Raw genomic sequence first — 24,143 nt, forward strand, 5'->3', positions numbered from 1 at the left:
TAGTCAAGCCAAGAATTAAAGGAAACGTCAAACACACAGACATTTGTCTGCTGAGCAGCACCGCCCCTGTAGCTCAGAATTCTGCATTGTTCACATTAAATTCTGCTAGATGGGTAGATCTCATGTTCAGTGTTCTTACCACCATAAAATACAATTTAAAAATTAAAAAAGGGCAACTTCCCTGATGGTCCAGTGGTTAAGACTCCGCACTTCCACTGCAGGGGGCACAGGTTCCATCCCTCGTCGGGGAACTAAGATCCCGCATGCCACGCAGCGCGGCCAAAGAAAAAAAGGAATAGTTCCCAAAGGGCCCACAACATCAACTCAAGGCAAACCTTCATCAGAGACAAGCACCCTCCCCACCTGCAACAAACATGTTAAACTCTTAAGTCCGGGAGACAAAGGTGAGTTCTTAGAAGCAACTACAAAGAAACTGGAGAAAGCCTCTAAATTTGGGAGACTAAGTCCCACATGGTCCTTACCCTTCAGGCTGTGAGCTGGGATATTTGGAGAGAAATTAGCACCTGCTCAAGAGAACCAGCAATGTCCCAAGCCCCATCAACCCAGGATACAGAAGGAAGATGTCCTGAAACACTTAGATGACATGAAGCAAGGGTTATGAAGTTCGAGGTTACATAGATCACGGTGAGAATGAATTAAGGCTTGGAGAAAAGTGACAGACCCTTTTGGACGATGTGTCATTGTGCAGGTCTGCCGTAACAAATTATCACAAAGTGGGGGCTTCAAACAACAGATATTCATTCTCTCACAGTCAGGAGGCCAGAAGTCTGAATGCGAGGTGCCAGCAATCAGCAGGGTGGGTTCCTCCGGAGGTGCGGAAGGGGTCTGTCCCGGCCTGTCCTGGCGGCTGGCGGTACGGGCAGTGCTGGGCCCCCCAGGCACGTAGCTGGGTCTCTCCGGTCCCTGACTCCGTCTCCCCCCGCCCCCCACTGTCTTCTCTGAGCATCTCTGTGCATCCCCTCCTCTTATGAGGACACCAGTCACATTGGATGAGTGTCGTCCCCTCCCCCAGTGAGCACGACCTCATCTCAGCTAATACACCTGCGAAGATTTCTACCTACAGGCCGCCTAAGGTTCCAGGTGGGTGTGAACATGGGGACACCATTGAGCCCGTGGCGGAAGACAAGTGTATCTGAGCATCGTGTCAATCAGGGCTCCCACTGCACGTGTCGGGACCCGCCGGCCACCTCCCCGGCGCCGGCCTCTAAGCCCGCTGTGCTCGCCCACTGCCGTGTCACCACCCACCCAGCACCTCCCACTCTGAAGGTCCGGAGTCCAGCCATGGGGCCTCCAGGCCAAAACCAGACTGTTGACCCGGACATGTTCTCTTCCCGGGGCTCGGGGAAGAGTCCACCTCCGACTTGATCAGGCTGTCGGCAGACTCACTTGCTGCAGACGCAGGACCAGCTCTCGGCTGTGCCCCTCGGCCCCCGAGCCCCGCACGCAGCCCTGCGCCTGCCCTGCTCCTAGCCACGGAGGACTGTCTTGTCTTTGGCCCCCGTCATGAATTACTTTTGTTTGTTTTTTGCTTTGTATGATTTTTTATTGAGTCATAACTAACATGTAACATTACATTTGTTTCCGATGAACAACATAGTGAGATCCCGTATTTGTATTTATTGCAAAACGATCGCCACAAGTCTGGTTAACAGCCATCACCTCACAGTTACAATGTTTTTCTTGTGATGAGAACTTTTAAGATCTACTCTCTTAGCAACTTGCACATATACAGTACAGTATTGTTAACTGTAGTCCCCATGCTGTACTTTACATCCTCAGGACATATTGATTTTATAACTGGGAGTTTGCCCCTGAGACCCCTCTCCTTGTGAAGAGCTAATCCACTCCTGGGATTAGCTCAGGCCCCACTGGACAGCCTCCCCATCCTAAGGGCACATGTGCCGTATAACATAACCCGGCCGCAGGGCGCAGGGTAAGGCCCGGAGTTCATGGTCCCAGGGGCCATGCAGAGCGCATGCTTGGTGGTGGCGGGAGAGAGCTGGGGGTGTGTTAGACCCCCGCAGCCCCCCAGTCCTCTCTTACGGCTGCGGGTCTCAGCTTTCCTCTCCCAGGGCTGTAAGGCCAGTATCCCAGAGCCGCACAGAGAGGCACCTAATTAAGCCTGTTTTGCCAGTGGAGAAAGGAGACCCAGAGAAGCCCCCAACCTCAGGACCCCCTGTCTTCTGGTTTCTGCTTCCACGCCAAGGTTTTGCCACCTCCTCCCAGCAGGAGACTCAGCAAAGGGCTTTGACACAGAAACCCCCGAGCATGGACTCTCCATGTGGGTCTGCAGGGGGGACCACACTTCCTTCCAGTCGCCCACATTTCCCTGGCGGCCCAGGGGGAGCCCCTGTGGCCGTCCAGCTCGATCCAGCCCCAGCAGTCTCATGGGCCTCAGGGGCCCCCTCAAGGAGAAGGAGGAACAGCGAGTGGGTGCAGGGTTGCCCTGGCGGCCGAGCAGCAGGTGGGGAGGAAGGGGAGAGAGGCCAAGAGGGGACGGAGGTGGACAGCGGGAACCCCGGGGGGGAGGATGATGGGGCTGATGGGTCAGAGCCATTGCGGGCAGAGCCCGCGGGCCGCGGCCACCACTCCCACAGAAGGACCAGCCCACGGGAGGCCCTCAGGGGCAGCTGGTCAGTCGGCCTTGCGTCTCCCTCCCCACAGGGAACCTGGAACAGGCCAACGAGGAGCTGCGGGCCATCATCAAGAAGATCTGGAAGCGGACCAGCATGAAGCTGCTGGACCAGGTGGTGCCGCCTGCGGGAGGTGAGTCACCCCACCCCGGGCGCATGCGAGTCCTGAGTCCAGGCTGCAGGAGGCCTGCCCTTTCGGGCTGGAGCCTGGTCCAAGCCTGAGGTCACAGAGGAGGCCGAGCTAGGCCCCCCGATGCCTGGAGGTTTGGCAGAACTTCAAGGAAACTCTGCAAAGTAGAGCTTTGCCCATAACCTGCTGGGCTGGGGGCTCTAGGAATGATGGGGTCCTGGAGACGGAGCCCCCCGGGGCGCCCCTTCCTGTTCCTCCCAGGGCAGTGTTTGTCGACTCTGTCAACTGTCCTCCGTATACAGTTGCCAAAGTATGAGTACAACACTTTAATATGAAATATGTTAAAATCAAATGTTTTTCAATAAATAAATACTCAGGGACAACTCAGGGGCCCGAATTTCTAGTTAACTGACCAAACACTTGTCTGCACCCACTGTCATGAATAAGTTTGTGTTTAAAGGAAACAAACAGTGTTGACATTTTGAGTTTGTCTTTTTGAAGTAAGGGCTTATGGAGTATCTTTAAGTAAGTACAGACACCTCTGGGCACACACGTGGGGTAAGTGCAGACTGATCACGGGGTCCAGCCCAGTGGGGATCACGTTCACGGAGCGGTGCCAGCAGGGATACAGTTTTCTGAAACGTGAACCCTTCTTGCCCAGGTTGAAACAAAACAAAGTGGTCTTCCATCCACATGAACAGCAGTTATATTCCTGGGAAACTCTGGACTATCATAGCCGTGCAAGTCCCACGTGGAGCCAAGTGAGGGTCTTAGCTCAGGTGGTTATAGCAGGAGGTCCCCCCAGACGTCTGGCGTGACCTTGGCAGGGTGCAAAGGTAGTATTCACTGTGCTTTTCGGGACACATCCAGAGCCACGTCATTCACGCCAGCAGCATCCCCAAAGCATGGTGACAGTTGTGGTGACACTGAGAAAGTCCCATACATTCCCAAAGCACTCCTTAAAAGGGGGTGCTGCCCCTGACGAGACCCCCCCCGGAAGGAAGGCAGGCCTGGGGACGGGCACCACCGGCCTGGCGTCACACGCACCATGTCCCTTAATCCTCATCACGGTTCTGTGACGCCTGCTCTAGGAGCTGGTTCTCAGCTGCTGAGTAGCTGACCCCAGGCTGGTGGTGAGAGCCCTGCGGATTCAGGACCCAGGTCCAAGGGGGCCACACTTCCCACCAGAGCCAGTCTTCCCCGATTCACGGCAGACAGGGCTCGGGCATCCCCTCCACGTGGGGCTGAGGCCCCTGCCGGCCGGCCGGAAGGCAAGCAGCTGTGGGTTTGGCTGTTCTCACGCGACAGCTAGGAGCAGGGGAGCCATCACAGCCCCCAGAGGCAACCAGCAGCCTTCTCCGGGCCCTCCGCCCCATCCCCCCCCAGGAACCGGAAGGTGGGGCAGGGGGGCTCCTCGTGGGGCAGGAACTGCTCCCCTCGGGGCCCCACTCACTTCTCACCACCCACTTCGTTCCCAAGACGGAGGCTGATTCTGTCTTGTGTCACTTGGGGAGCAGCCCAGCCATGGGGTTAGAAAGCCCCAACCAAGATGGGGGGCCTGCGCCCCTCCCACCAGCCCCTCCCACTAGCCCTTAGGGGCCTGGGCGATGATCAGTGGGCACCGGGAGCTTCGGAATCAAAGAAGAGTTAATCAACAAGGTCAGTTAAGTAACAAATGCAAGGTGGGAAATCATTTTGACAATAGGCTACTTTTTCTGTGAAAAAAATAGGGGGTAGGAATATATTTGCTTATTTGCAGGAAGCATTTGCATAAAGAATCTCTGGGGAAATAAGAAATGAATGAGAAAGTTTATCTGATAGGAGGCGGGGGGAGAGACTCTTCACTGTACACACACCTTTTTGTATATTTTTGTCTTTTTGAACCACGTGCATGGAGAGCCTCTTCCAAAAAATTTAATTCAGAAAACTTAAGAAGGCGTGGATGCTGAAAAAGGGTTCCGGAAGCCTGGCCAAGCCCCCTGCTTACGCCCTGTCCACCCTGTCCTCCCTTTGTTCTCAGATGATGAGGTCACTGTGGGCAAGTTTTACGCTACTTTCCTGATCCAAGAGTATTTCCGGAAATTCAAGAAGCGCAAAGAGCAGGGCCTGGTGGGCAAGCCCTCCCAGAGGAACGCCCTGTCCCTGCAGGTGAGGGGTCCTCGCCCCCCCCCCCAGGGGGGACTGGCACCCTCCTCTCGCCTCTGCCAGGTCCGGGGCTCTCACGGGCTGGCTGGAGGCGGGTCCCTTCCTGAGGGCCCTGAGCCTTCCCCAAGGTGGATGCTGCAGGGGTCACCCTCCCCTCCTGTGGCCTCGCAGCCCACAGAGCTTGGGGAGTTGGCTGGGGGATCTGCTGACGCCCCCGAAACAGCCCCTCCCAACATGCCTTCATCCCCCGTGGACCTCCGGAGGCTGGCCTGCTGCAGGGAGAAGCACAGGGGCGGGTGGGTGGCAGGTGGGGCACCAGGTCCCTCACGCATCGTCCCCCTGGGCTCCAGGCTGGTCTGCGCACCCTGCATGACCTCGGGCCCGAGATCCGCCGGGCCATCTCCGGGGACCTGACCGCCGAGGAGGAGCTGGACAAGGCCATGAAGGAGGCTGTGTCCGCGGCCTCGGAAGATGACATCTTCAGGGTAGGGGGGTGCCCCGGCTGCGGTCTTCAGCCTCCGTAAAGCTGGGTCTGGAGCAGAAGGGTGGGCTGGCGTCCTGAATCCAGGGAGGAAGCCCTGAGTCTTCGGCAGAATCCCAGCTCCCCGCCCCAGCCCCTCCCCCCAGCCCTCTCCCATCCCTCCACCTCATCCAACACTAGTCCTTCTCAAGCCGGGGCTCCCCGGACCCGACTGCTCACAGAGCATCACTGGCCCTTGGAGAAGGCGGGAGGGAGCTGTTTTCCTAAGGAAATGTTTTTTAGGAGACCTTCCTACATTACACATTGCAAAGTGCTGGCCTTTGGGCCACATCGAATCCACAGACCTATTTTGTTTGCCAACATTTGAAAATCTGGCACATTCAAATAAAAATCTAGACTTCTAGCCTCTCTTGAAAAAACCAGAAGATGTGCAGTATCAGGTAGCAGAGGTCTGGAAGCCAGTGGCAATCTTGACTTAGACCATGAGGTCTCCAGGCCCCAAAGCCCCCTCCGGCCTCCTCTCTCCCCTCCTGGATACTGAGGCTGCCATCAGTTTTATATATATATATTTTTAATTTATTTATTTAATTTATTTTTTAATCTATTTTATAAATTTATTTATTCATTTAATTAATTAATTAATTAATTATTTTTGGCTACGTTGGGTCTTCGTTGCTACGCGCGGGCTTTCTCTAGTTGCGGCGAGCAGGGGCTACTCTTCATTGTGGTGCACAGGCTTCTCATTGCGGTGGCTTCTCTTGTTGCGGAGCACGGGCTCTAGGCGCACAGGCTTCAGTAGTTGTGGCACATAGTCTCAGTAGTTGTGTCTCGTGGGCTCTAGAGTGCAGGCTCAGTAGTTGGGGCGCACGGGCTTAGTTGCTCCGCGGCATGTGGGATCTTCCCAGACCAGGGCTCGAGCCCGAGTCCCCTGCACTGGCAGGCAGATTCCTAACCACTGCACCACCAGGGAAGCCCCTGCCATCAGTTTTAACAGTGAAAACTAGTGCCTGCTGGAATTCTGGGGCCCTTGCACCCAGCTCTCTTCATGAATCCCCAAGCTATTTGGCTAAAAATCCCATAGCAAGTGAGACGCTACCACCCAGAACTGCGCTAAGGCCTCTCACCCTGCCTCCCCGCCCCAGCAGGCTCCCAGGCGGTGGAAACATGGGGGTGAGAGGAGCCCGTCACCCTGAGGCTGTCCTGTCCTCACCACCCTCCTCCTTGTCACTGTGAAATGTCCATCACTGAATGGCCTCAGGGACACACTGGCATGTCAGTGTGACCCCAAGAGACCCCCAGCCTTACAGGTGGCTACTTGCCCACTTGCCCGGGACAAGGGGGGAAGTCGGGGGAAAACACTGGTTCCTGATTTGAAATCTAAGACTCTCCCAGGGGGAAGGAGGCCAGAGTGTAAGTGGTGGAGTAACTAAGTCCTTCTTATTCTCAGAACCATTTGGCCAACGCAGTTCCTAGCTCAGTGAGCCAGTTGGATTCCTTTTTTTAAATCCCATTAGAACCTTCAGGCCCCTTTTTCCACCCCTCGGCCCTCACATGCCCCGCTGCTGCAGTGAAGGGTCTCCACCCCAGACTCGGCCACGTGTTGCCCGGCGGGACTGAGCTCCCGGTGGAGAAGGGGAGGCGGCCGTGGGCGGGCCACCCCCCACACACACCCCTCCGTCTCGCCTGCAGAGGGCCGGCGGCCTGTTCGGCAACCACGTGGGCTACTACCCCAGCGACAGCCGGAGCACCTTCCCCCAGACCTTCACCACCCAGCGCCCTCTGCACATCAGCAAGGCGGGCACCAGCCAGGGCGACACGGAGTCGCCCTCCCATGAGAAACTGGTGGACTCCACCTTCACCCCCAGCAGCTACTCGTCCATGGGTTCCAACGCCAACATCAACAATGCCAACAACACCGCCCTGGGCCGCTGCCCCCGCCCTGCCGGCCAGCCCGGTGCTGCCAGCGTCAGCACCGTGGAGGGCCATGGGCCCCCCTTGTCCCCCGCTGTCCAGGTGCAGGCGGCCTCGTGGAGGCTCAGCTCCAAGAGGTGAGCAAGGGGGTGCATGGGAGGGGCTTGGGGAGGAGAATTTGACCCCTCAGCCCTCCAGCTGGGGTGGAGGCTGCTGCCCAGACCCCGGCCAGAGGGCGGCCAACGCAGCCTCCCGGGTCCTGCAGCCATGCTCTGGAGGCCCCGTGGCACCACTGGCCGGCAGGTGTCCCGAGGCGCACGCCTCTGGACGGGGCCTTCTCTGCTTTCTCCCCCGGAGCAGAGGGGCCCTGGCCCCGATGCCCGAGGTGTTTGCATCCTGGAGCCACCACCGTCTCCGTCCCCTGGGCCTTTCTCAAGTCTCTGCCCAAACCTGGCCTTGGGCCCCCAGGGGATGGGGCAGGTCCACCCCCTCTTCTTCGTGCCCGTCTCGTCCCCGGGAGGGGGCATTCTGGAGGCAGGAGGCCCTTCGCTGGGCGCTTGCCTGCTCTGACCCCGCGCGGGATCATTCCTGGCAGTCCTGACGGCGTCTTCCGGCTCCTGTCCCTTTCTTTTCTCCCACCCGCTGCTCCCTGGTACCCCAGGACCCACTGCCGTGATGTGCTGGGGCGGTCGGTGCCTCCTTCCACGCTCTGGGCCTCGGCACGTGCCTCATTTATGTCAGCAGCTCCGGGCTCCCAGGCCCTGGAGGATCTGAGCACTTCACCCTTAGCTGAGCTGCCCCTCCGAGTGGGACAGCAGCCGCCAGCAGCCCCGTTTCTGGGGCAGAACCCCTTTCCTCCCCTCCAGCTCAGATCCAGAAGTGATCTTTTCTAAACCCCTGGACAAGTGTCCTGAGCTGCGTTCATCCCAGAGGCCAGCTCCCGGCCGCCCGGTGTTCACGTCCCTTCATCACGCCCGCGTTAGCTGAGGTTCCAGCCTGGGCCGTGTCCCGCCCATCGCAGCTCACGGCTGAGTGCGGCGGCCCCAGCTCTGGCCTCACGTCCTGCACGCGGCGGCCCGGAGTGGGGAGCTGCTGGCCTGCCACCGTTCTGCATCCCCAGCTCACGCCCCTCCCATGCCATCAAGAGCACTCAGCGTCTCCTGTGTCAGTCACCACGGGCAGGGCGCCATCGGTCAGGGCCTCCCCCAGAGATCCGCCTGGACCCTCCCCGAGTGGCTCACAGGCCCAGCGTCAAAGCTGGACACTGACCCAGCACTCAGATCTGAGAGGATAAGCTGGAATATTTCCCAGAGGCCCCGGGAGTCTGAGCATAGAGTGGGCCCCAGCACTCAGGACCTATAGGAAGAAAGGTGGAGGGAGACACCGAGCAGGACACAGACAGGAAGGGAGAACAGAGACCAGAGCTAAAGACCACGTGACCCAGTGGGCAGAAGACCAGGGCCTGGGGGGGAAGCAGCTCAGGCTGAGGCACGTTCTGGTGTGGAAGGTCTCCAGCTCAGGGGGACTCAGGTTTGAGGGGGACTCAGGCTCGGGGGGCTCAGGCTCACTCCCCACTGCTCAGAAGAACGAACCCCTTTGTGAGGCCTCTCCTCTGTGCTTTGCTCTAAGGAGTCAGCACCAGATCAAAAGCATGTCACGTATGACACGGGGAAGTCCTCAGTGCTGCCCAGCAAATGCCCACAGGCCCGGCTGTCTGCAGGAGAGGGAAGGGACCACCCCCTCGCTGGTCCCCCCGCCCCCTGAATAGTGCGGCCGGCCCTGAGCCGGGCAGGCAGACGGTGTTACTGGTGGGGACACTAGTCATGGTTGGGCTACATGACTTACCCCAGAGGGTAACTGAACCGGGTCAGAACTCAGATCCCCTTGGATCCTAACCCGGAGGCCCTTCACCCCCATGGAACCCTTATGGTTACACCTCTCAGCTCCATCAGTGGTCGTGTGTGTGTGTGTGTGTGTGTGTGTGTGTGTGAGATGCCTCACCTGCTGGGGCGAGGGGAGGGGCTGGCGGTTGCTGACTTTTGTCTCTACCCCGGACACTTTAGGTGCCCCTCCCGGGACAGCCTGATAGCCATGGTGTGTCAGGACGAGGCCCCTCGGGATGAGACTTGTGACCTGAGGATGGATGAGGACGCCGAGTACAGCAGCGAGCCCAGCCTGATCTGCACGGAGATGTGAGCTTTGCCCTCCCCGGCTGCCCGAGAAGGGGAGGGGAGGGGGTGACGGGCAGGTCCCTGGAATCCTCCTCTGGCAGCTGCAAAGCAGAGGAAGCCCCCCACCCTCATACACACGGTCCCCTGGTTGGCTTGGCGCTTCCTCATGACACGATGCTTTCAGGAAAACTGCTAAACGTTGTTTCCTAGGCTTTCTTGACACGTGTACATATTGACAATGAAATATTCGTGAAACTGCCTATAATAAAGCTTCCAGCAGAGGGCGCTGTTGTCAGCCATAGCTGAGATTTCCAACACAGCCGGAATTTTTTAAGAGAAGGGTTTTTAAACTGCAGATCCAGACCCATTAGGAAGCTGTGACATTTGCTTAGTCAGTTACAATCAACGCTTTTAAAAGAAATCATAGCACAGAATAACATAGAATAGGATAGAAAAGGACGATGGGAAATAGCATATTCAAAGTCACAAACGTAGTATTATTTTGTGAAGCGTTTGTTGCCAAGTGCCATAAAATGTATTTGTGACTGTGAGTTGCATTCACAAAGTTGAACCTGTGTTAGAAGATTTCCTGAGAGGAACACTTTATCACAAGGAAGGACCAGCCCTTTCAGCTTTCGCTGTTCAGAGGATGCAGATGAACACATGGCCACATACCCGAGAAGTCAAGAAGAGCATCTGTTCCCACCATCTGGGCTTTTGGTGCGTGCTTGGTGCTTGCAGGCCCTCTGCTAGATGGTGGACGAACTGGCCTCGGCACCCAAGGGAGGGCACAGGCTCGTTAAGGAGCTAAGAGGAGGAAAATAAAGATTTCCTCAGTCGCTGCTCACAGAGTGGTGCAAACAGCGAGAGTACAGACATTCAGAGAAGGTCAAGGTTGGAGAGAGGCACCAGGCACGAGGTCACACAGAAGCTGGGTCTTCAAGAGTGGTTACGGTCTGGATAAGAAGCTAGTGTAATCGGGAGGGTGACCAAGCTGAACATGAGAGGCAAGCATCGTGGGTTTTGTCCAGAACCTTCCCTGCACATCTGCAGATGCTTGCAGACAGCACACCAGGAGTACAGGCTCTGTCCTCAAAGTACGTGGAGTCACGCCAGGCACAGGCGGTGGCCTCGTCTGTGACGCGAAGGGCTTAGAAGACAAGCGGGCGTCTGGGGTGCAGACGGCTCCACTAGGGGTTGCAAAATCAACTTAGGGGCCACAAGGGCTTTTTTTTCAGTGAAATAGCCCAGGCCAAGGTAGAACAGAGGCTCTCGGGTGCCGCGGATTCAGGGAAGGTAATCACGGACCCGAGTCCAGCCCTCGGGCACGTCTGTCCTGTGCCCTGGGCCAGGAGGAGCCGTTTCTCACGGAGTCCCCGTTAGAAGGCTCAGGAGCTGTTGACTCACTAGACACCCCCAAGGGCCCGCAGCTGCCCTCACCGATAACCGCACGTTCGCGCTCTTGCTGACCAAGGGTGGGCGGGCCCGGAGAGCGAGGGGGCACAAGTGTGGTCTCGTGCTGGCAGTGGCCGTGGTAGACAGCATCCGCCTGTGAGCATGCCATTGCGGAGAGAAGCTGCAGGCCCAGAATTGGTTTCCAGCTTTCTCAGCAGCGGTGGTCCCCCTGCCTCGAATCACAAGTGCGGGAGGACACACGGGGCACAGGCGGAAGGAGCCGGGAACATCCGGGACAGCAGAGAGTGCAGCCTTTAGAGAGCACGGAGTGGGGGTCCCCTCACCAGGGAGGAAGCAGGCTGCCCGGAGGTGACAGTGCCCGGTGTCCTCTGCTTCCAGGCTCTCCTACCGGGACGATGAGAATCGGCAGCTGGCGCCCCCCGAGGACGACAGGAGAGACGTCCATCTCTCTCCGAAGAGGGGCTTCCTGCGCTCCGCCTCCCTAGGTAACCTGAGACCCTCTCTCTGAAGGTGGCCACCCCCCCGTGACGGTGGCCAGGCACACAGGGGTGACTGAGGAACGTCACCCCGTGGGGCTCAAGTGGCCCACGGCTGGGCTGGACGTGTGCTAATGCTGCATCTCAGCGAGGGCCCCGGGGCGGGGGGAGGAGGCGTCCGTGCCCCTCCCTCGGTGTGAGCCGTCGGGCCCATGTCATCTTCTTTTCTCTCTCTCTCTTTTGTTTTAATATTTATTTATTTATTTATTTGGTTGCGCCAAGTCTTAGTTGTGGCTCACCGGCTCCTTAGTTGCAGCATGCAGGCTCCTTAGTTGCGGCATGCATGTGGGATCTAGTTCCCTGACCAGGGATCGAACCCAGGCCCCTTGCATTGGGAACGTGGAGTCTTAGCCACTGCGCCACCAGGGAAGTCCCCCGTGTCATCTTCCGTGCTGACCCCTCACTTGCTCCGCAGGTCGAAGGGCCTCCTTCCACCTTGAGTGTCTGAAGCGGCAGAAGAGTCCAGGGGGAGACGTCTCTCAGAGGACAGTCCTGCCCCTGCATCTCGTCCACCATCAGGTAGCCCCACTTTGGGACAGGCCGCAGGCCACCACCTAGCAGACTGGACAACCCCGTGATGATCGTGCACCAAATCCCCCAGATGCCTGTCAGCCTTCCTGTCCAGACCACGGCTGTGTCCCCGCCCCTGGCCCTAACAGCCCCCAGGGAGGGGGCTCTTCCCACATGAGGACCATGCTGTCCCAGGCGGGAGACCCGGGAGGTCCTGGAGAGCAGGAGCCCCTCTGGAGGCTGGAAGGACCAGCTGCTCCAGGTCGGCCTGAGCATTTTCCTCCCAGTGGCCAGATGTTCCCTCCCCAGACATGGCTACACGACAGGCAGATGCGGTCATACCTAGAGCCATAAGACACCTGGACATTTAGCTGCACAAAAATCCACCCACTGGAATATGGAAATGACCAGAGAGTGTTCCAGCAGCACGGTCAGGGACAGGGATGATGTCAGGAAAGTGGGTCCAGGCAGATTCAGCAGTTGAACCGGCTCTTGGCCTGGGTGATGCCAAAAGATGGCGAAATCCAAGACCCCAGCATCAAGCTGCTCTTAGGACCCTAGAACTGACAGAGATTTCCAACATCTAAACAATTAGGGTCTAAACTAGATTCTCCCCACCTTCTTACCTCTGTGATTACATACTCCCTTACCACGGGCCTTTGCTTTAAATGACTTTTTTAATCCCCAAAGGCATTCAGTGCCAATCAAAGCTTACAGTCGGCATAAGACAGCCAGCGTGGCTCTGCCAGGGCGATGGTATTTCTGCTCAAAGAAATACACGATTTTGCTCAGCCTGTGTGCCATCGCACGAATACACGTGGTCTCCACAGGGCTTTCTGGAATGTCGAGCAGAGCCTTAACGCCTCCCTCAGATCCCCAGGGACCCAGGACCCCAGACTGGGGGCCCTCGAGAGCAGTGGGCAGGGAGGCCAGCAGGCTGGGGGACACCGCGTGTGCTTCTCTGAGAGATCTCTAGAAGCTGATTTCACCCATCTCTGCTTATCGTGCTGGAAGGAAAACCTCCCTCAATTTACAGCCTCCCCTTATGCTTCTGAGCTGCCCTCTGACCCTTGCGGCCACGTTCCCCGCCTCTCTGCCCCTCGGGCTGAGCCTCCCCACCAGGCAGTGTTGCTTCCTTGGACCCATCACGTCAGAGCAGGTGGAGAGGATCCATGGCTCACGGGGGATGGGGCCAGGGCTAGAGAGCAGGGGACCTGGATCCCACTGGCCCTTGGCTTTCTGAGCTTAGAGGAGAAAGATCCCTGCAGAATGATGGTCACAGAGTCTATTTAGGGCGGTTGAGACCGGCTCCAGGTCCGGGTGCCTGACTGAGAGCGTGCGAGCACTGGGCAGTGGGACACGGCTGAGGCCCCCTGACCCGCACTCTCGTGCCGTGTCCACAGGCGCTGGCTGTGGCGGGCCTGAGCCCCCTCCTGCAGAGAAGCCATCCCCCTGGCGCCCTCCCCCCGCCGCATGCCACGCCCCCTGCCACGCCCGGCCCGGCCTGGCCCCCGCGGCCTGTGCCCACCCTGCGGCTGGAGGGGGCCGAGTCCAGCGACAAGCTCACCAGCAGCTTCCCATCCGTTCACTGCGGCCCCTGGGCCGGGGAGCCCACGCCCTGCGGGGACAGCGGCGGCATCCGGAGGGCCCGGCCCGTGTCCCTCACTGTGCCCAGCCCGGCGGGGCCCCGGGGCCGGCCCTTCCACGGCAGCGCCAGCAGCCTGGTGGAGGCGGTGAGTAGGCGGAGCCACGCGGCCTGGGCAGGGGCCCCACAGGCAGAATGGAGGGGCCCTGGGGGGTGTCAAGTCTCCCGGCCAGAAGGACCCTCAGTCAGGTCTCAAGTCCGCGTGAGCGCCCAGCCCGGCCGAGGAAGGGCGTCGGGGGGACCATGAGGGCACGTGGGGTGGGAGGAGCGGGCGGGGGCTGGGGTGTATTCCAGGCTCACCTGCTGCTCCCCGAGGCCTCCAGGAAGGGGGCAGATGCTTCGGGACAGAGCGGGCAGGGGCCGGGTGTGTCCTGCACATACACGCGTGCACACGCGTGCACACACACACGCACACGCATCGTCCCCGGGATCCTCACCCCCAGAAAAGCAACCAGTGGCACTGGGCCAGGTGTCACCAAAGGAGACTGAAGGTTTCCTGGAAAGAGTCACGTGGGCGTCCTGGGGCGCCGGGTGGGTGGGAGGGAAGGACCGGGGCCCCTGTGGCCTCCGTGCGCCCAGGTTGCCTGCGTTTGATGACGGTGCCCCCGCCCCGCTGTCTCTCCTCCGGCCCGCACGCCCCTAATGCCCGCAGGGGCGCTCCGTCGCACTCCTGCCCGGTGCGCAACCACACACACGTGTACTCACGTGATGCACGCACACGCGAGTACACGCACGCACGTACAGACACTCTCCTCCCGAAGTGACCAGTCGGAAGCCCCTGCGCCGGCCCCGAAGGGAAGAGCCGGGCTCAGGAGTAACGCCGTCGCGGCCTCCCTCTCCCCCAGGTCTTGATCTCAGAAGGACTCGGGCACTTTGCTCAGGATCCCAGGTTCCTCGAGGCCACCACCCAGGAGCTGGCCGACGCCTGCGACATGACCATCGAGGAGATGGAGAGCGCGGCCGACAACATCCTTAGCGGGGGCGCCCAGCAGAGCCCCAACGGTACCCTGCTCCCGTGTGCAAACTGCAGGGACCCGGGGCCAGACCGAGAGGGGGGCGCGGAGGACGCGGCCTGGGCGCCCAGCCCCGAGCCCCGCCAGGGCGGAGAGGAGCCCCGGGACAGCAGGGCCTTCGCCAGCAGCCTGTAGCAGCCGGGCCGGAGATGCCGGGTTTTTATTTGTCTCCATGTTCCTAATGGGTCCGTTTCAGAAGTGCCTCACTGTTCTCGTGACCTGGAGTTAACCGGAACAGCGTCTTCATTCATTTCGTAGGGACAAGACCGAGTCGGCGGCCAGGAGAGGAGCAGCCGCGGTCCGTGTCCGGCGGGGAGCGGTGGGGGGAGGGCGCGGGCACCAGGGAGGGGGGCCCCCCGCGGCCGCCTCGGCTCCCTCAACCCTCACCCAAAGGACCCTGCGCCAAACGGGTGTCTTTCAACTCTGCTTGTCAAGAACTCATTTTGCACATATTCTGTATGAGCCTCACTGTCCCCGTAGAGCCAGGGCCCTGTGCCTTCACGGAAGGAAGGAGGCCCCGGCCAGGCCCTGGGGAGGGGAGGGCGCTGCAGCTCCAAGCCAAGGCTGGCCACCGCCCCCTGCGCCACCCGCGTCTGGACCCCCTTCCCACCCGGCCGTGGTCACGGCCACACCGCACCGTCGGCGCCGGGGGAGCGGGCACGCCCGCCGGGACAAGACCGGTGGTGCTGAGCGCCTGTCCAGCGCTCTTTTGTTTGGGGATTTGACATTTTTCTTCACAGCATGTTGCAGTTTTCATTTGGGGGGTTTTGTTTTTTTATACTTTTGTTTTCCCAGGGGGAGGGGAGGGAGAAGAGTGTTTACAAAGTTTTGCAGCCACCCACCTTACCGTTTTCACTCTTGCAAATGTAAATCGGGTTCAGTTTTGTTGTATTATTTAACGGTCGTGGTTTCCTTTTCTACGGAGGATTCAACAGAGCCGCCGTGGGAGAGTTTTACCAGCCGTGGTGTATGCCCAATAGTTTGTTATCATTTCCTTAGGTAGTGACAAGATTTCTTCGGTTTGGTTTCATAATTTAAAGGTGATCAGCAATGCACTTGGTAGGGTCTTGCACAAATGTGTGTAGTAGCGTGTGCCCGAGAGAGGAAGCAGCACGGGGTCTCTAGGAGTGTGTGTGCCGTGTGTACGGTGGGTTGTGTGTGTGCGGGCGTGGGCTGAGTCTGCAGCCACGCTGCGCCCGGGCCGCCAGTCTGCCCGCAGTTCCCCTTGGGGCTTAAGGGTGGGGAGCTCTGAATCTGGGGCCGTTTGAAAGCAAAAGCAAACCACTGTCTCTGCTTCTGAAACGGGAATCAGTAACTCTGCATTTTCTGTCCCACAAGATATGCAAAAACAATGCAATAATATTCATTTTAAAAATACAGTTGTGAGTTGTGTTGGCATTAAAACTGTGTTTAAAAAACCACACAGAAATTTAAGGGAGAAACTCAGAAGGCGTTTTGCTTCGATTTGTTCCGTGTAATGTTTTACTGCATTGATGGTGTTTCTGCTGAAGAGACCGTTATACTTGAATTCAGGTCAGTCTCAGTATTTTACAAATATTTTTTTAAAACTGAATTGCAATTGTGCCAGGCGAATATAATGAATTAAGTTTGGTTTTGGATTCACTTCTTGTATATTTGCTGCATGTAAGTAAATCATTTTGTATTTGGAGTGTGACAAGCTTCACCTTTGAGCTCTTAAGTGCTTTTCTACGTGTGGCTGGGGAAAAAGGGGACAGCTTTTCTTGTCCTTTGTGTGACAAGTGCCGGCACTACCCGTGTGGGTCCCGACGCAGGCTTGGGCCTCACTGTTTTGCATATCTTGTGTTCTCTTCCGTTTCCCTCACTTTTCCCCAGACGGGGTAATAGGTGCCTCCGTGTCTTGCTTTGAGAGACCAGGACCCGTCTTCTTCCCACGTCACTCTGTCTGCTCTGCCCTGGTTTTCAGAGTTGGAGTTTCTCCGGGGAGAGCCCTGCACCGTGAGGGGCCGTGAGGCGCCCTAAGCAGCCTCTTTCGTCACCGGGTCCCCCCGGGAAAGGTGGCTGACCTTACCCTTCACCACCCCCCGCCCTGGCACAAGCGTTCCTTAGGGAAGTGCCCATTGACCGGGAGGGTGGAGGGGAGGGGGTCCTCAGCCGACAGCAGGGGCCGGAGCCAGGCAGCAGGTGCATCCTGTCCATCCAAAGCCAAGTCCGTCCTGCTCGCTTCTCCATCTTTCACTCATTCTGGAACAGGGTCTCCTCCAGCCCACCCCTCGCGGTACGGCAGCCACGGAGGGACGAGGACTGGGGGCGGGCGGCGCGTGGGGAACTCGTGGTGAGGGCAGGCCCGGAGGCATTGTGGGGGCATCTCTCTGCCCCCGCACCCACCTGGACATCACCCGGGTGCTACATCCTTCAAACAGGTTCCAACAGTGACCGATTCGGGGGAAGCAGGACCCAACCGTTCATCCAGACCTTCCCCGTTGAGTCTCTTCCAGCCCCGGGCTCGCTCAGCGCTTCTTGGCGCTGACTTACAAGAGCAACTTAGAAGTCAAAGCCAGGCAGTGCCCGCTGCTCCGTGAAGACAGGTTTTCCTGTGGTGGCCTGATGTGCACGCCCCCAGGTGAACACATGCGAGGGCTGCTCTCTGTTCCTCCAAGCGCAACCCTTCCAGTCTCTGCGCTCCTTCTTGGTGCCATCGAGGTCTTGTAGGAGTTACATTGAGGTCCTTTGTCCCGTTTCCCTAGATGTCTGCCGCGGCTGCTAGGATTTTAGTTCTGATGGAGAGCGGAGCCCTTTGGGGTTGATACCCAGCTCTTGCTGTGCATTTGGCCCCTGGATAGAGCTGTGGACTCTTAGCTGACCTCACACACGCCGGCACACACTCGACCTTCTCGTGCTGTCTTCTGTTTTCCTTTTGGGCTTTTCATCTGTGTCACCAAATCTCAGCGACCGGCTCATGCTGGGCTTATGCCAGCTACTCCCAGGGCTCCACTAAGCGCGTCCCCCCCATCACCACGCACACTGCAGGCGTGCTTCTCCTTTGCCGTCAGCTTTGTCTCTGTCGGGAAGACCCATCCAGGGAGAGGTCTTCCTGGGCCAGAGCTCAGGACCAGCTAGGGTGGGACGGACACGCGGCACCCATCCTCCCGAGCCTCATCCGTCTTGTTGTCTCCACCTCTGCACCCAAAACAGAATCTTCCCATGACCTTGGAAAGCAGAACCATTGTGTTTTCTGAAGCCCTTGAGCAGCAGGAGAAAAGCCATGATGGCCAAGGACCTGAAGGACTTGAGGAGTTTAGGCTCAGGGTTTGGTGAAGCTGGTCTGTGTTTGTCCCCTGCTGGGCCAGCCTCTTGTTTCCACCTTAACCTTACAGTTACTTACGTGGTTGGCTTGATTCCCGGCTGTCTCCTTTCTACCCACCTCCTAGAAGGTTCTTTTTGGTCTTGGGTTAAAATGCAGACATTTCCCCTAGATTTTGGCTCGATCTGTGAATTTTTCTCTGCTTTGCTTCAGAAGCTCTTCGTCCAGTCTCTTCCCTCATCTTCTCAGTCTGACTGGGACCCAAGGGTCTGCCTTACCCGTCTTTATCCTCCTCCACGCCGTGGCTTCCGAGCTGCAGGGTCTCATCCTGAGCCGCCCATCACTTCCTGCCGGCCGGCCTCCAGACACACCGTCTCCCCATCCGTTAGCTGAGGGCACCACACCCTCCAAGGCCAATGTGACGTCTTTCTGAGGAAGAAGAGCCCCTGAAAGGGAGGAGCTTGGAGGTCATCGAGGGGGTGAGGGCTGCTTTCCAGGGGCCAGTTGAGAGTATGTGCCCCCCATCCCATAGGCCAAGGAACAGAACGGCACCTAGACCAGCACAGGGAGGAGCCTGCGTGGTGGAGGCCCACAGCCTCGTCAGGCCACCGTCACAGGCATTGCTGAGCACGGGGGTGGCACCTCCACACCCAGCGAGACCGGAAGGACGGGCGTGTCGCTGTCCAAGAGGCCAAGGGCCGGGCGACCTGGTGTCGACCCTCTAAGCCGCTGGTCCGTCGAACCAGAGCCCAGGCCAGGTCTGTTTTTTTAAAGACCAGGCTCTGGTCTGCGGAAGGTGCCAGCACTGAACCGAAGGGAAACTGGGGCAAAAGAGGGCATGTTTTGACCCTCTGTGTCTGCTCCTGTTTTGTGGAAGGAAGTGTCCGGTGTGACGGCCCGCCGTGGCCGGGACAGCGGAGAGGCGGGGGCCTCAAGATCGACCGTAGAAGAAGAGAAAAATAAAAGTGCTCTGGTGCTGTTTTCCCAGCCAAACCACTGTCTCTGGCCGTTAGGGGTGTCTGCCACTCTGTCCCCCTCTCTGCGGATACTTCTCCCGCGTGTGGGCCACGGGCTCCAGTGGGACGACAGGCGGGCTGGGGGGATACCCCGGGGTCACCACAGGAAGCCAGCGCCCAGCTTTCCTGGCAGCTGTGCCCGCATCAGGGTGGGCCTCCCTCCTTTTCCCCAGCCCCCCGTTTTCCCTCTTCCCCCGGTTCAGTGAGAAGGGGCCTGTGAGCAGATTCTAACATAGTTTCTTTGTGAAGCCATTTCTGGGTTTAACTTTATTTATTTATTTATTTTTGTTTCCAACGAAACCCTGCTTTGTGAGGCCAGGCAGCAAACCAGCAGGTAAATGTGTTTCTGCCAGGGTTCCGCATCGTTGGGGAGAGACCTGCACCCCACACGCGCGCACACCGACACACGCTCTTGTACACGCGCACGCACCCTGACGGGGCAGGCACCAGCCCTCGGGCTGGGATCAAGATGCCTGGCTTTGCCCTCCTCTCAGAAGGCTGAGTGCTGACTGGAGAGAGAAGCAGAGGTCCTCCCCCGGGTGGAAGCGTGCCGTCCGGACTGAATTCTACTATGAACTAAATATCACTTCTCTTCATGGAGAAAATACCACCACTCTTAAAGTCAAGATTTTTTCTTGCCATGATTTTAGGAGGTTTGGTCCATAGCAGGCGGGTGGCGAAGCCCCTGAGGCTCCCTGGTGTCTTAGAACAGCCTCCTTGTGGGCTCTCTGAAGGGGAACTGGCGATTGCAGTGGAGTGTATGGAATATACCGTTAGGCTGAGTTGGGCAAATCACTGAACCCTGAGAGCAGTCGGAGGTGGGGTCTTCCATGGACATTCCCTTTCTCCCCTAAATCAGGGACGCCCAGAGGGGGACTAGAGAGCGGGACAAGAGTTTGGATGTCACATCAGCCGAGTCCACAGCCTCCTGTGGGTTGGGGCTGCCTTGCTGCAGGCGCCTCCCCTTTTGTAGGGTATCCAGGCACCCAGGTTTCAGAATAAGTAGTGTGACTTGGATACGGCTCCTGGAAAGGGAGTGTGACACTTAGTCCACGTGAATCAGACATGTACGACAATTCACCACCTGGGAGGACTTGTGAGTGGGAAGATGTTCCACCGAGCTCACATCTGAGCCGCTCTGGGGTCAGAGGCTGTCTGTTTCAGGGGAGAGCCGTGTCTGTAGGAGACACGGAGGTGGGCACAGTGCTTCCTAGTCACGGTGCGGCCCGGAGGCTCCCGTCCCGCCATCCTCGGTGCCCCTGGGTTTGTGGGCCGGCATGAGGAGAAGGGGGCCCAGCCTCGGTCGCCACCCGCTGCCCTGGCTCCTGAGGGCGTGGCCTGCGGGGCCCCAAAGCCCAGAGCAGGGGGCAGGGGAGGCCCTGTCCCTAGACGGGTCACTGGGTTCCAAGCCCCCCTCCCCCAAGATGTCCCACCGTGGAGACACCATGCCAGGCTTGAAAGGGAAAAACAGAACTTGGGACTCAAGGGTAGATGGTTTGTAAAACAAATAATCCAGCACCAAGGTCTCCTTCAGAAGGCGGCCCCAGAGACCCAGATGCAGAGGCCCCTTACTGCCTGCACGTCAAGGGCATCCCACCCACCCTCAGAGTCTGGCCTTGACCTCCCTGCCCGCCCCCCTCCACTGTTCTCCCAGAGCCTTGAGGGAATAAGGTCTGGCTCTGGAGGCCCGGATGTCCAAGGCACAAGCAGGTCTGGACTAGTCTGTGATGTAGCAGCGAGAACCACCGTGGAAAACACACGTCCACTAAGAATCAGGGTGACGGGCCCCCCATTGGTTGGTGAAGCGCCAGAGTGTGTATCGCTGTCACAATTTCCCTGTTTTATTTTGATGCCCCTGAGCTACCAAGCCAAGGTCCTCCGTGCGGGAGGTACAGACGCAGCCCCTCCACCCCCCCTCCGCCTCTTGTCCCAGCTCGGACCCCCTTCATCCTCCGACCCACCGAATCATGCTCGTTCCCAGAAGTCGGTGCCCCCACCGTCGCCCCTGCGCCCATCCCCTCCCCACCCCCTGCGTCCCGTACACCTCCCTCCAGGCCCTGCGGCTTCACAGCCTCATGTTGTAAATACTGTTGTACAGTTTGTAATCATCAAATCACCCCAAGTCAGCGGCCTCGCCTGGGTCCCTTCTCACCTCGAGAGAGGCCAGGGAATCGAGAAGAGCTTCAGGGCCATCTCTGTGTGAGACGCTATGTATATTCCTGTAAGATTGCATTTTTATCTAAGGAATGATGTTATTTAAAAAACAAACCAAAAAAAAAACAAAAAACAAGAATTGCAAATAAATTTCTTAACAATGTCTACGTTGGTCCGGTCGGTCATCCCTCTCGCCTTCTCATCCCGTTTCCTGGACTCACAGAAACGCCCTTAACTCTCATCCTCCAAAGGGGAGGACGGCCAGGGGAACGCGGGGAACCTGACCCCGGGGAATCTGACCCCGGGGACGGTCTCTGACCTCATTTCAGCAACTCATCTCATCACCCAGGTCTTCCTTGCAGTGAAAAGGTTAACAGAAAAATGGTCAAAGGTTGACAAGGGACACAATAGGAGAAATTAAATGCACGATGCACAGAAGACAAGAGCTGCCCCCCACCCCCAATCGGGAAAGGCACAAAATTGGTTTTGAATAAATGAAGGAGAGGGAGGGGGGAAGGAAGAGGAGAGAAGTCGGGTGATGAGAGCATGTATGTGAAAGTACTTTGGGGACTTTCCTGGCGGTCCAGTCGTTAGGACTCCACGCTTTCACTGCCGAGGGCACAGGTTCAGTCCGAGGTCGGGGAACTAAGACCCCGCAAGCCTCATGGCACGGCCAAAATAGTTTAAAAAAAAACAAAACTTTGAAAGCTATAAATAGGTAAGTTGTTTTCTTTTCTTTTTTTTTTTTTTTGATTATTAAACAGACTCAGGCAAACCTTTCAGAATAATTCCCTGTGTCACAATAACTTGTCCCAGAAATAACGTCTTAGTTGGATACAGTTACGAGATTGTCCCCGTGGACGATTGAGTCCATTCCGGGAATTACGAGTCATCACCGCCCTCCCTCCTCCTCTGCTGGAGCCGCCTCGGCCCCAACCCTGCCCCCCAACCTGGACCCTGGGCTCTGGAGTCCAGGCTCGGAGGAGAGGAACACGCGTGGAGGCTGCTTGTCCAGCTTCCAGAGCAGGAGCCAGGACTTCGGGTCACGGTCAGTGGTGAGGTATCACTTCGTAGCAGCAATGACTGAAGAGCCAAAGTTTGATACTTTCGATCATCCGGGACAGACTGGAGACTTGCCCTGTGATGCATCTGTTCTGCTTGCATTCTGAATGCTTCCTCAAGTGGGACGGAAGGAGCCAGGCTTCGCCCTGGGAGTGGTCACCACGCGAGCAGCCCTCACGCGTGGACGGCCTCCCTGCTGCTATGCTCTCTGGGTCAGCGTGTAGGCCTGGCCCACCCCTCCCCCTCCTCGGGCCTACTTCTGCCCACTTCCTCCTTTCTCCCCCAAGGGGGATGTGATTGTTGGTCTGACTGCCCAGAGAAGTCGATATGAATTGGGCCCATTACAAGGGTGCGGGATGGCTGTGTGGTGGAAAGTCAGTGGACGCACCTGACACTCTCTCCTGCGCTTGCTTTTTCCCGCCTTCTTTCTGTGTATCTCCGTCTTGCTCCCTGTTTGCACGCGGTTTGCCAGGTAGGTGGGCTCCACAGGCTCTCAAGCCCCTACTCTCAGAGGCCCATCTGGACCCATCAGCCCAAAAGTCAGGCCGCAGGAAATGGGGCTGGAAGACCCGCGTGAGGGGCTCGGCCCAGCCTTCGCAGAGCCCCACCGTGAATGTTATCAGACACCTTTCCAGCTAATAATAAAAGGCACCTACGCTTTTCATTGGCTGCAGCTCCTTGTACGTCATTTCCTTTCTAATGCAGTCATCAGGTGAAAACATTCCCTTGGAGCCGTGGCTCCATTTGGAAACACTGAATGCAGCCAGCGCCGGGCAGGGTGCTGCTGGGACGGTCCCCACTTCTAGGATGGTGTGCAGGCCCCTTCCCTGAGCAGAGGTGCCCACTGTCCTTTGGAAGTCCCATGGGCTAGGAGCTCACACAGACGCTGAGTGGCCCGGGGGGGACCGAGCCAGCTGTCAGCCCCAGGGCCACACTCTTCCCCCTGCTTTATGACCCTGGGCTGGACCCTGTGGCACTTCTCCTTTGCTGGATGCCTTGAGGTCGGGGTTTTTCAGGAAACAGGACAGATGTCCTGGAAGGGCCCAGGAGGCCGTGGGGACAGACGGGAATTCCTCCCCATGGGCTGCTTCTTAGTGCAGCAGCCAGTGCTGGGGGTATGGGGCCAGCAGTGGCCACCTTGGGGGCCCCGTGAGCCGGCTCCCTGCCCCCTCTGGCCAGTCTCTCCGTCCCCCGCAGATGGCTCGCCCCTGTGCAGCCACACCGTCCTCCACGTCCAGGCTCCCTCGGCCCTCGCGGCAGAAGCTGCCTTCCGGTGCTTCCATAAACCGAGAGTCCTCTCTCAACCCCTGTAGGTAGTTAGCCAGTCTTTGTGTTAGCCTCTCCCTATTCAAATGACCGGAGAGGGTTTTGCCCCTGACTGAACATACCAGTAACCCCCGCGGGGCCCTTGCTCGTCCCTCTGCCTGGAATAGTCTTCACCTGGATGAGTAGATGCTCAGACGTGGCTATCCACTGACCACTCCGCGTCCAGTCCTTCCTGTGGTCAAGCTGAAGCCCTGAGCAGCCTCCATCTACAGACCTGACCACTGGGCACCATCGCCTGCAACCAGATGAGCCCAGGACAGTGGGGGTGAGAGGCCTGCTTGTGATACAAGCCAGACCTTGATTCCAACTCTGTGAACCTGACTGAGAGCCGTGTCACCACTGCCTACAAGCCCCAGAAACAGGCCCAGATTCTCTGAGACCACGTGCTTATACCCCCATGGTCTAAAAAAGTACTTCTTGAGTCCCTAGTATGTACCCGACACTGTTCTGGGCGCTGGGCAGATAGAAATGCTTGGCTCTGATTCTGCCCTATGATGCCCCACCCGTCCCAGGAGTAACCCGTCTTCTAACAACACCAAGAATGCACTGGGTGAAGCCTCACCCACAGGCTAGAGTCTCCCCACAGCCCAGCTGAGGTTCTAAGCGGGGCTGCACAGGCCCTGCCCACAGTCTGCACAAAGACGTCCAGCCTGGCGGGGGAGTCGAGGTGCATCTGGAGGCTTTGTGCCT

At 58.1% G+C, this 24,143-nt stretch overlaps 1 protein-coding gene across 10 annotated transcripts in view; it reads left to right on the forward strand.

The window, feature by feature from the left end:
• The window catches only part of CACNA1C (calcium voltage-gated channel subunit alpha1 C), a 474,002-nt gene extending 452,687 nt beyond the window's left edge, over positions 1 to 21,315 (forward strand). For all 10 annotated transcript variants that reach the window (XM_082636564.1, XM_082636557.1, XM_082636560.1 and 7 more), the window contains 9 exons: positions 2,686 to 2,787; positions 4,805 to 4,932; positions 5,280 to 5,414; positions 7,100 to 7,458; positions 9,385 to 9,513; positions 11,287 to 11,393; positions 11,860 to 11,963; positions 13,358 to 13,687; positions 14,445 to 21,315. In XM_082636564.1, coding sequence (XP_082492690.1) covers positions 2,686 to 2,787; positions 4,805 to 4,932; positions 5,280 to 5,414; positions 7,100 to 7,458; positions 9,385 to 9,513; positions 11,287 to 11,393; positions 11,860 to 11,963; positions 13,358 to 13,687; positions 14,445 to 14,747 — 1,697 coding nt within the window. In that variant the 3' untranslated portion in view covers positions 14,748 to 21,315. The remainder of the gene's footprint in view (positions 1 to 2,685; positions 2,788 to 4,804; positions 4,933 to 5,279; positions 5,415 to 7,099; positions 7,459 to 9,384; positions 9,514 to 11,286; positions 11,394 to 11,859; positions 11,964 to 13,357; positions 13,688 to 14,444) is intronic.
• The last annotated feature ends 2,828 nt before the right edge of the window (positions 21,316 to 24,143 follow it).

This window comes from Mesoplodon mirus (assembly GCF_964341445.2).
Source record: "Mesoplodon mirus genome assembly, chromosome: 11".
NCBI classification, from domain to species: domain Eukaryota; kingdom Metazoa; phylum Chordata; class Mammalia; order Artiodactyla; family Ziphiidae; genus Mesoplodon; species Mesoplodon mirus.